This window comes from Dermacentor silvarum, chromosome 5 (assembly GCF_013339745.2).
Source record: "Dermacentor silvarum isolate Dsil-2018 chromosome 5, BIME_Dsil_1.4, whole genome shotgun sequence".
NCBI lineage: Eukaryota > Metazoa > Arthropoda > Arachnida > Ixodida > Ixodidae > Dermacentor > Dermacentor silvarum.
In genome coordinates, this window is record NC_051158.1 from 128,333,402 (window position 1) to 128,345,431 (window position 12,030).

General features: G+C 45.7%; 1 protein-coding gene across 4 annotated transcripts in view; it reads right to left on the minus strand.

Moving 5' to 3' along the window:
* LOC119454413 (sodium-coupled monocarboxylate transporter 1-like) overlaps positions 1 to 10,163 on the minus strand; it is a 245,678-nt gene extending 235,515 nt beyond the window's left edge. For 3 of the 4 annotated variants that reach the window (XM_049668459.1, XM_049668458.1, XM_049668460.1), the window contains exons 1-2: positions 10,041 to 10,163; positions 5,258 to 5,398 (exon numbers count right to left, since the gene is read on the minus strand). In XM_049668459.1, the coding sequence (XP_049524416.1) occupies positions 5,258 to 5,398; positions 10,041 to 10,114 (215 nt within the window). In that variant the 5' untranslated portion in view covers positions 10,115 to 10,163. The remainder of the gene's footprint in view (positions 1 to 5,257; positions 5,399 to 10,040) is intronic. The other variant, XM_049668461.1, reaches the window with a different exon arrangement.
* Positions 10,164 to 12,030: the final 1,867 nt, after the last annotated feature.

The window sequence follows — 12,030 nt, forward strand, 5'->3', positions numbered from 1 at the left end:
CAACTTCTCAATTATTATAGTTAGAGGAAAAGTGGCAATCAGAAGATTGTAGAGCAACACGAAAAACACCCGATACAGCCTTCTGTTGCTCAACACGTCCTACATAAAAATGTTTTTTCCAGTGTGAAATATGCCTGCAAATACACGCAAACTTTCTCGAGCGGCAAGTCGCGCGGCAGTTTGCGTGTATTTGGGGACATCTTTCACGCTCAAAAAAAATGTGGCTGTTTCGCCCAAAAGGGCGAAACAGCGACCTTGTTTCACCCTCTTGCGACCTTGTTTCGCCCTTTCGCGGTGTTTGTAATTTTCTCTCTATGATGTATTAGTATTTTCCCGCTTACTGCACATGCCCTGGAAATACAAAAAAATGCCATGTGACATGCCCCCTTCCGCGCCGTGATTGCAGGGCCTCCAATGTGTTCCGTTTGCAAACGAACATAGCATTTAGCAGGGTGTGTTGCCGCTGAAAAGGTGACAGGGCAGCGACGCAGGCGTTGGCTGTGCGATTTACGCCAGCAACCGTTATCGCTTTCGTTGCGATAACGCTTACCCTGTCGCCTTTTAAGCGGCAACACACCCAGCTAATTGCTATGGTTCTTTGTAAACGAAAAGTTTGGAGCCACTGCAATCACGGCGCGGAAGGGGGCATGTCATATGACATTTTTTTGTATTTCGAGAGCATCTGACGTAAGCGCGAAAATACTATTACTTAATAGAGAGAAAGTTTGAAACTGTTTAACCGGACGTTTTGCAAACCGCTCTACAACTTTCTTTTTGGAAGTCCTTGCCTAACTTCTTTGCTGCAGAAGTGGGTAATTAACCTTGACTAATTATGCAATTAAGCACAATACAAAAATAGTGAATTACGCCATACAATAGTAAGCAACATGAGTTTGGTCGTGTTAGAGTGCATGGGCACATTTTTAAGGTCTGACTAAAGTTAGCTGGGACACCCTGCATAAGCACTGGCTCTTCACTTGGTAGCATCAGATGTAGCACTCAACTTCCCCCTAGGTGTGATTGCTAGATAAGTGGGGAGGCCTACACATTCTTTCAAATTTTGCAGCTTGTAATGAAACATAACACAGCACAATTTAGCTACAATGATAGACATACTAAATTTTTACGTAGCACGTATTGAGCAACAGAAAACTATATCGGGAGTTTTTCATGTTGCTCTACAATCTTCTCATTGACACTTTTCATGTAACAATAATGATTGAGAAGTTGATTATTAATTACGACTAATTATCTAATTAGGAGGAATGCAAAAAATAATCTGAGTATGTCCAAGCGACGGCAAACAACATTAACTTGGTTTTGTCCAGCTACGTGGCCTGAGGTTATTTTGAAGGTTTGGCTCAAGTTACCTGGCCCACGAGGTATAATATACTCAGGGCAAGAAATATACGTCACTATTAGCACAAATACTTTCGCAAAGCGGATCGTACTATGCCTTCTTTCGTGGGATTTGACACATTTGGGGCGCTATAACGTAAAATGATTCCAAAATGTTTTGATTCCAAACTCCTGACGACAAATTTACGTAACCACCGACGCAACCATTGGGCGGTGACCCGCAGCGACGCTGTTTTCTTAGATTATTCAAAAGCTTTTTATCAGATGCCTCACAAGCTCTTACTGCAAAAACTATCTGGACTTGGGATCTGCAATACCTTACTCAGATGAATTGAACAATTCCTATCCGGGCGCACACAATACACTTCCACAAACAGTCACCGCTCACCTCTTACCGATGTGACTTTCGGGCGTCCCTGACGGCGCCTGTCTGTCGCCTTTATTATTTCTAATCTATGTGAACGACTTGCCTACTATAGCATACATTGTAAACTACGACTTTTCGCAGACGACTGCGTAGTTCACAACACTGCTAACTTCTCTGGCGATGTTCTTTGCCTGCAGCGTGACCTCGATGCCATCTCGTCATGGTGCGAAAAATGGCACATGCCTCTCAACTTATCGAAATGCAAATCGATGTCTTTTACCCAAAAGCGCAGTCACTTTCAATCCACTTATCACATTAGCTCGGTCAACATCAGCAGAACATCAGCGTGCCTGGATCTTATTTTGACGTCATCATTCTCTTGGATAACACAAATCGAAAGAATACGTCGGAAAGCAGCGCGCTCACTCGGGTATCTACAAAGAAATTTAATAAAGGCATCCCCAGAAGTGAAGAAGCTGGCGTACGTGACATTTGTCCGTCCACAACTCGCATTTGCTTCCGCTGTCGGGCATCCATCTCAAGATTACCTAGCCGCATCATTGGAATACGTTCAAAACCGAGCCACCTGCTTCATCACTTCACATTATTCACGGTACACTAGTGTCACTTCCATGAAGCAACAAATAGGTCTGCCAACACTGAAGTCACGCCGGATCTTATCTCGTCTTTGTTTGCTGCACTCCTTTGCAATCTACGCTCAAGGCACCACCTTCTTAAACCACCATTGCGAACTTCCTCTCGCATAAGTCACAGCTCTGCCATAGCACGTTTACCCGACCGCTCATCTGCCATGACCACTTCCTTCTTTCCTGATGCAATCGTTTATTGGAATGCGCTCCCTGACCACTTCGTTACCTGTACTTACCGCAAAAAATTTCGGGAATACCTAGCAAATCACTTTGAATAACTTTCTGTCCCAGTGGACATCGTTCATGAACCTATCATAAACCACTCGTAATAGTCTACCCTTGTCAGCCCTTCCACCTAGTGTATATTGTTTTTGTTCGCTTCTTTAAATTCCTAATTTTTGTTTGATTGTTCAAAGTCATACAAAATCAGAACAGTTTCTTTTTTGTTGTTGTTTTGTACCTAACCACCTTTACACGAGTTTGTTTGCCCCCCCTTGTGTAATGCCTTCGGGCCTTCAAGGTGATAATAAATGAAATGAAATGAAACAACCCAATCAAGCACTCTCCTCATGTTCACTTTTGTTCGCTTTCAAAACAGATGAAATTGTCTACACTCAGCGGTTTTTCTTATCCAATTGGCTGACAAGAGGCGAGGAATGCGCTCTAATGGAGAGGGTTTCGATGGGGCCGAGCCAGCATAGTGAAAATGGATAGCCGCATGAAGAAGGTGGTGCCGGCTTCTCCGATTGGTCCGCTTCGCCTTACTTAGCTTGCGGTGGCTGGTCGAAAATCGCGACGGTCTGCAACGGAAGGATAAGAATGCCGCTAAAACAGATCCTCAGCAAGGAAGAGTTGGCAGAGCGCTGTCGTATACGTGCCGAAAGGGCTTGATAACGTTTTACTGCCACGCAAAAGGGTTTATCATGCGCATAAAAATACATGATCACCGGCAGGTGCGAGTAGCGAGGGCCTGAGCGATCGGCGGGCAGCCATGTTCTATTCCTTTCGGAACGGGGTAGTCTGTGGCTATTCAGAAAAATTTTCAATTTTGTTCGGCATATTAATGCATTGTATTGCGATAGCAATTGTATGGATACTTCAACCGGATTTCTGCCGTCGGCGTCGCCGTCGCCGTGAGGTTCCCTATAGATAAAATCTTCGCCGCGCGCCGTATGCCCGAGCGGAAGCGTGCGGGGACGCGCGCTATCACGGAGAGCGAACGCACTCATCTCCCACGCGCAAGCAAGGAAGCAGGAAGCCAGCGCCGGAGGGAGCGGGAGGGGGGGGGGGCGCACTTCTACTCTGCCAACAACCGCGCTCGTCGCTCGTCCGCACCGTCTCTTATCTCCACACGGCTCTGACCTTTATGCGCCGCGCATTCGCCGCTCAGTTTCCGTTGAAGCGATAGACCGCACGTACCTTCGCCCGCTGCGGCGTATGCTTGCTGCCAGCGTTTTGACAGTCGTTGTCTGCAGTCATTCAATGTGATCTATTCGTGTTTGTTTGTGCGCGCTCACACCACGCTTGTTCATTCAGTTAGTAATAGTCGGGCCACATTTGCCAACGCACGCTACACATGCAATGCTGCCCGGATCGGCAGTGCAGCGCTACAGGTGTGTCCCTTCGCACGCGCTGCCCACGGGAAGCGCTTCTCATCAACACCACCGTTTCTCACGCGCCTTCTCGTGGTCATCGAGTCTCTCTTCATGTCGATCTACTTACGCCGCAGCACACCTGCTTACTTAATCAGCTCATGTTTACTACAATTAATACTGCTACCAAAGCCGCTCACCTTACTTCGTATGACATTGCTGTGTTGCTATCGCATTCATTGCTTCGCCCTTAGGGCGAAACTGTGACATTTTTGTTCGCGTACACGCCATTTTCACGCGGTGAGTTTTCGCGGTTTTGTGAGGTCGCGTGACAGACGGGCGAAGTGGGCGTAGCCAGAAAACATTGGACCAATAGCAGAGGGCTAATAGTGAAAAGGCGTCAAACAGAAATAGTTATTTTTATTTTTCTGTGGTTTAATCATGCATGATCAGTGTGTACACGTTATACCAGATGGGGAGCTATCGCGGTTTTCATGACGTTGCGTGACAGACAGGCGAAGTTGGGAGTGGCCCGAAAATGTTTTGACCAATCGTGGAGGCTGATTGCAGAAATTGGAATCAAAATAGTTTGGAATCATTTTACGTTATAGCGCCCTTAGAATTGTAGTTAGGTTCCCCAGCGTGCTATGTAGTTAAAATATTGCTGAATAAAAAGAACGAATCTATGGTGGTATCAGAAACAGCCGTCGGAGTATGTAGGTAACAAAATTTCTCGAAAATCCTCACTATAGTACATTTGATGTTGTGATTCGTTGAAACCTGAGAGGATTAAAACCGTAACTATCGTTATTTTACGCTGAATAGAAAAGCGATGCAGTGACAAATTATTTTGCACCACCTTCAGATAGGGCACAAGATAAAATATATTCATTTATTCAGTCTAAAATGTTTAGTAGGTTTTAACAGGGAAAATATCTATTCGTCTATAGCACTATATTTCACATAACGTTCGTGTGAGCAAGGACGTGCTTGAGAATCAGCTCTGAACTATTGTTTTGGCATTTCTCTTCACATCTTTACTATGTGATACATGCGAGAGCACTAAAATGCTAAATCGACGTTGTAGTTTATCTTAACGAAGACAAAAACACGTTGCTCAAAGAAAAAGAAACGATCTCCTGTTTGCAGCGAAAATATTGAATTCATATGAATAAATAAGAGAGAAACACCCCTGTGTCAGGTGTAATTCAGAGGTAGAACGAGCTAAAGCCGAACGTTCAGCTGACAAAAAGAAAACGCCTCGTCATTACAGCAAAAGAACTGCATACTTTTGAGCTTGCTTCACTGATGGAGATGCCATCATCCGCTGTACAACCATTTGGTCAAGACATAGTCGATACATTGCCAGTGTTGAGGCTCCCACGATACAGGACCATACGTTTTCGTCGCTGGTCAAGTCGAACCTGAAACTGTCAAAAGAAGCGACGTCGGCATTTTCCTACCTAGTACACAACGGTAGTAATATCGTGTCGCGACAGGAGCTTCACTGAGCAGGATGCATAAACATACAAAACTCCTTCATTCCAACGAATCTCGCCACGAAAAGACGCATACAAAGAAAGCGTCCATGGCGTTACAGAGCTTAGAGGCAGGCTTTGTTCTTAGCTATTCCATTTGTTCACCAAGATTAATAGTTATTTGTATAGAAGAGCCAAGAATCTCTAAAAGGTCAAACTGTACCGTACTGGTGCCGCTGCGCCATGCATTGGTATGGTATGGTATGTGTCATATGTAAGTGCCGCGAGGTGCCGCTGGAGGATCGGAGCGGCCACCCAAGCTCTGGGAAGAAGAAGTGAACGGGTACACGAGCGCGGCGGCACGAGGGGAGCTCGCAGTGTTCGAGCCAGGCGGGCAGCAGTTCCGAGCTCCTGGGGTGAACGAGGCGAGCTCGTAGTGTTCGAGCCAGGCGGGCAGCAGTTCCAAGCTCCTGGGGTGAACGAGGCGAGCTCGCAGTGTTCGAGCCAGGCGGGCAGCAGTTCCGAGCTCCTGGGGTGAACGAGGCGAGCTCGTAGTGTTCGAGCCAGGCGGGCAGCAGTTCCGAGCTCCTGGGGTGAACGAGGCGAGCTCGCAGTGTTCGAGCCAGGCGGGCAGCAGTTCCGAGCTCCTGGGGTGAACGAGGCGAGAGGACCTGCCTGGAGAGACGTCCGTGGCAAGGTGCGGAGGATCGCGGAGCCGGGCGTGGACGAGGGCGTCAGAGGAAACAGGGCTCCTGCTGCCAATGCTCAGGGCGCTGGCTGACCCGAGTGCCGCCGGTCCCTGAGCTGCTGCACCTGAGCTGTGCCCAGCAGCGTTCGTCTGGCACAGATGTTGCTGTGCTAGACGCGGTACTCACGTGCGACCGCCGCACGTGGATTGCGAGCGGCGTACGAGCTGGGCACCGAGGTCGTGCTGGACAAGGCGTTTCCTGGCTGCTGCCGTTGCTGCTCCTGAGCGTGCCGAGCCCGAGAACCGTGCTGGACGGGGCCTGAACGTGTCGTCGTCGCAGTCGGCTCGAGCACGGGTGAATCCGCAGCGCCTTGGACGACGGAAGCGTGAGCCTCGAAACACGGGACTGTCACAGCTCGTTTATACTCGTGTGCTGTGCGTGCGTGGACACACTGACTGCCGTTACGCAGATCATCAGCTATCTTTGTATATATTTTTTAGGGTTCTTTGCCATTTTGATAAATGGTCCAAAACGACTCTCTGTCTCTCTTCCACATCACTGCGCACTAGCGAAAGTGCCGAATAGTCCCAAACACCACAGTATGAAGAACTTTATTGGGTCCTGAAGCTCATGCATTGGTAACAAAATGTATTGATTGCGTGCACCAAACGTATGAGTTCTATTATCGAAGCAAGACAATCTGACAGTTTTAGCTCGGCTTTTGAGTTACATAAATAAGAAATCGTCCACTTTCATGGAATGGAATGGCCATATTTACATTCAGAACGAGGAAGATTCAATCGCGCGTCTTCCAAAACGACACTTCCAAGTTACTTGTTCTTGGCGAAATGCGATAGATCATTGAATGATCGGTTAATGGACTCGCCCGTCATAAGGACATTTAGATACATTGATCAGTTTTTATTTGTTATTCGTTGTGCCCCACAAATTTCTCAGCCGAAGCAGCGGTCGCACTAGACGTATTTCGGGAATGCCTCAGTCCACTTGTGTTGACACATGAGACGCCAGAAAAGGACTCCATTTGGTTTTTAGATATTTGTGTGGTGTTCTTAGTGGGCCACAGGCACTGACTTCGTGAGTCCCGTGCGCAGAACTCACTCCTTACCTTGACATCTGCTCATAGGAAATTAGCAATGGTGGAGTCTTATTTTGCAAGCGCTCTGGAGAAGTCCTGCCACCATGCCCTGGGAGGCAGCTTCATCGCGCGGGCGGAACGTCTAAAAGGAGCAGGCTGCGTAGGACCGTTGCTTGTATCACTAGCTGAGGCAACGCATAGGAAAAGAAGACAGCGAGGCTGCGTTAGTGAGGAAGGATAGCGAACGTCAGACGAGAAGTGCAACAATGTCGCTGTCATTCCATCATCTTAGGAAAATAAGACAACACTTCGACGGTAAAGTTCTTTAAGCTCTCCTAACAAGCTGTCTCAGTTGGCAAGAATCACCTGTCCTGGCATTTTTTTGCCAGGACAGGTACTAGACGTTTGGGAGCTCACCACTGTCGTTGAAAAGAAAAGTGTCCAATTATTGCAATCTACCGGTGCTAACATATGGAGCAGTAACTTGGAGGTTAACAAAGCTCGACAACAAGTTTAGGACGGCACAAAGAACGATGGAACGAAAAATGTTAGGCCTAACGTTACCAGACCGGAACAGAGCGGTGTGGACCACAGAGCAAACTGGGATAGCCGAAATTCTAATGGACATTAACGGGACAAAATAGAGCTGGGCAGCCCATGTATTGCGCAGCATGGTTAAGCGATGAACCATTAAAGTTACAAAATGGATACCAAGCGACGGGAAGCGCAGTCGAGGACGGAAGAAAACTAGGTGGGGTGACTAAGTCAGGAAACTTGCCGGCGCAAGTTGGCAAATGCTAGCGCAAGACAGGTGTAATTGAAGATCGCAGCGAGACGCCTTCGTCCTGCAGTGGACATAAAAATAGGCTGATGGTGATGATGATGACTGTAAACAAGGAAGCAGTGACAGTCCGTAGTTTAAATCTACCACAACTTCCTTCCCCTATTATGAAATACTTCTAAAAGCTGCACCCCACCACCATCAGTCGTTGATCCCTGAAGAAGGGGTCGGGCTGGATCCCAAACATCCGGTTTTTGTGAATTCACCATTTAGCTGGAGACGTTGCTAAATGGTGAAAGTTCTATTCGACGTCATGCATACCAACTGTCTGATGGATCAAAGCCAGTGGCAGTCGCAGTATTCACAGCGACATATTGTTCCTATCCGTTAAACTGTATCGCTCAATTTAAAACCTTTTTTTGAATGCGCGAGTGCTTCTGTTGACGAGAAAAAAAGAATGTCAACGTGTGACTCATTTTGTCATTGACGACGCTTTTCATCAGCAGTTAAGTCGACTAAGAAATGTCACTGCAAATAAATGAATATTGAGGTTAAATTCAAATATAAATATTCAGCTGTATTATAGTGCCACTAAAATGGCTACTCATAGCTACATATGCGGTAACTGAGCTTTCGAGTGACGTGCATAGTAGGAGGGTTAAAGCAGCAATACTACTTCAGATGTAAGCTCCGGAAACAGAAATGTGCTATTATTTTCCAGCGCGAGTATTTTCCTGTATCGACTCTTACACACGCGTTTCGCGCAGTGATTTCAGAAAAAAAGCAGTAACTAGCTGAGCAATTCGAAACATTTTTACAAAATCAACGTCACAGAAAGTATAGCTGAATCCTTTGAGGCTTGAGCGTGCACATGATCAAAACAGTTTTGAAGCGCATTTGTATACCGCAGGTGCCAGATATATTTCCACATCCTGAATGTCTGGGTGTTAATCAGCGTTCAAGCCTAAGTAAATGGCAAGAGCGACCTAGGCACACAGAAACAAAGTTCCATATAATAGTAAAGGTTTTGTGACTGCGGCAGCTTTAGTTGAGAAGATTTCAGAACAATTTTAAATATCATAGGCACGAAATGCATTTGTTCACACCTTGAAGACACCTTTAAGCCAATTAACTCAATTTTCAGGGTAAGGTGCCTCTGTAAAAATTGACAAATTAATTCCAGCTCGAATGAAGAATGCTAGTGTTGCGGTGCAGTTCATATTTATACTCCTAATTGCATAAGCGCCAATATGAGCAAAAATAAAAAAAATACTTGAGCTTACTTTATGTGCAATTTTCGCGGGACATATGCCTAAAATGCAGTTGTGAACACATTCTTGAGAACTGCGACAATATAACAACTCACATCCATGTACCTGACGCATACTTTATGCCACATGGGTGCAGGATGTGCGTTAGTACCACATTTACCTTTAGCAGCCGAACTATCCCATTATTGACGCCATTGTTTGTACGATTAAAGGGAGTAAATATAGCTGCTAATGTACAATACAAGTTACTGCAGCACATATTTGCTTATTCCTTTTTAGCCACGCAACGTAGGCTATTATCAAACAGTCAATTATTCCATACAATGAAATTTCGGAATGTGCGATAAATAATGTTGTATGTTTAATAAAAGAACATGCTCTTGCACTAGTTGTTCCGTGCTCCCCGGTTTAACGGGGGCTACGTCTGTTTTTTTCCATCCTATGTTAAAATGTACACTTTTTAACCCGGCCTGCTGCTGCTATGTATACTCGGCGTCAATAATTTTACGTTATTGAAATGATGTTCTTGCACTCTCGAAAACCAATGAAAATTTCCTTGTTCAGTGCTACTCTAAACATAGGCGAAATATAAATTCAAAGATTCTGTACAACCACTAACCATCAACTTGCAGCATAGAAAGCAAACCATGCTTTGCTATATTTGTGTTCACACATACACTGAACAATTTTATAGATTCTAAAAAAAGAAACTATCAGTTTCATTGTGCTTTCAAAATCCCTACATTTGTTTACTTACTCTCCTATATACATCCCGACGTCCATGTCACTCAGTGGCTGAATCGTTGAGTTTGCCGACAGCGAGTCAACCATGACCTTTGCAAACAGTGCGGTAGGGGCGACCAAGATAATAATAAACTGCATGCAATCTGCCCAGACCACTCCACGAAGGCCTCCCTAAAAAAATTAAATAGCACGTAAATAGGCAGAAGCTGAGACGAGAACACTAGTTTAAATTTCATCTTACAATAAAAACCGCGTTTTTCTTTTACATACCCTGAGGTTCGCAAATCTAACATTACAATACACTCACATAAAATTAGGCAATCAATATCCTCCCATTTTATAGAGACAAGGTATACAATTACTGTTAAACTAAAGCGTAAAATCCGCGCCAGAACCAGCAAAGCCTTAATGAGTACACATCCTGATTTGAAATCTTCAAGTGCAAATACCTCCACAAGTGCAAGGAGTGAGTGAATAAACGTTATTACAGAGACCAAGCTGATAGTACCCGAAGGTGCGAGGCCACCCTATTCCAGGTAGCCGTGGCCCTGTGCTGATAGCCTAGCCATGTTCACCAGTCGTAGCTTGTCCTAAGGTCCTGGGCTTGTCTGCTGGACCTCCCACTACTCTACCGTTGGTGCTTGGATGGGCGTGGGGCGCGGTTTGTTTTTTGCATTCGCAGAGCAGGTGGTAAAAGGTGTTTGGTGTATTGCAGAACTGGTAGTTTCTTGTACATGTTGAGGAGTACATCGCTGCAGTGGAGTGCCGTGGAAGTAATTGCCCATCTGAAGTCGGCGTAGTATGACGGTGTCTTCACCGTTAAGTTTGGAATGTCATCGAGGATATTCTCGCCTGTACTTGTTATGTTCCAGAGTGCTCTTGTATTTGCTTTCTATAATTTCGTCTTGGTCTGACGGTAGACGATGTCAAGCCCACCAGCACATCGGTCGCAAGAGACAGGAATATCTTTGTTCTGGATAATGTTGGACCGGCATGTCCCATCGGCAGGTCCGTATGGGAATAGCTACGGCGACCTGCTCAGCTATATTAATAGCCCTAGCAACTACCGATGCCGCTGCTATCTCTGCGTTCTGCCTGTTGGTTACGCATGTAGAATATCTCCCTGCCCCGTATATCGCGGCATCCGTGTACCTTATTTCTGTCTTATTGCTTTAGTTGGTGAAAATTTTGTAGCGCGGTGGCTCTCGCTTGTCTTCTGTCTTTGTTTTATTCTGTGTACATGTTTCTTGGTATAGGTGCTACGTGTATCCTTGCTCTCAGGCTCAGGGGTACACATTTTGGACTGTTTTGTACTTCTTCGAGAGGGTGCCCAAGTGTTCTGAGGAGCTTTCTAGTGGCAGGGGTGAGTTTAGTCTTTAAATTTGGTTCGTCTTGCGAGCCTCCGTCAAATCTTCCTAGGCAATATGTACTCCTAGTGTCGGCAGTCTTTCTGTTGACGTGGTGGGTGGTGGTCCTTTTGCCAGCTTGTATATCTTTCTTATTAGTATGTTTAACTTGTCCCTTTCACTATTTTTCATATCTAAGTACGTTGTACCTTAGGTGATTCTGCTGATCACCAATGTTTGTATGAGCATTAGGGTGTCTTATTCCTTTAATTCATGTCCTCTATTTCTCACTCTCTTCGCCAGGTGGGTAACCTGCGTAATTAATTGATTCTTTAAGCCAGTGCTCTGTGAAAAACCCCGCTCCATTCTTCTGGAAGACAAATCCAATGATTCAAACTGTATTAACCTTTCGGATGTGGATTCCATTTGGCGCTACATCAGGATCTGCTGTATCTTGTGAGGGTCGCCCACTTCTTCATCTTTCTCAGAATCAGGAGTTCTGATTTCCTAGCGGCACATCATCGTCCACAATCATCCAGGTACCTTTCAGTTCTTTCAACAGCCTTTTGTAAGATTTCTTGACGTCTTCCCGTCGACCCCCCAAGCGTCCACACAGTTAAGTCATCCGCATACAGGGCATGTTGAAGTCCCTCCACT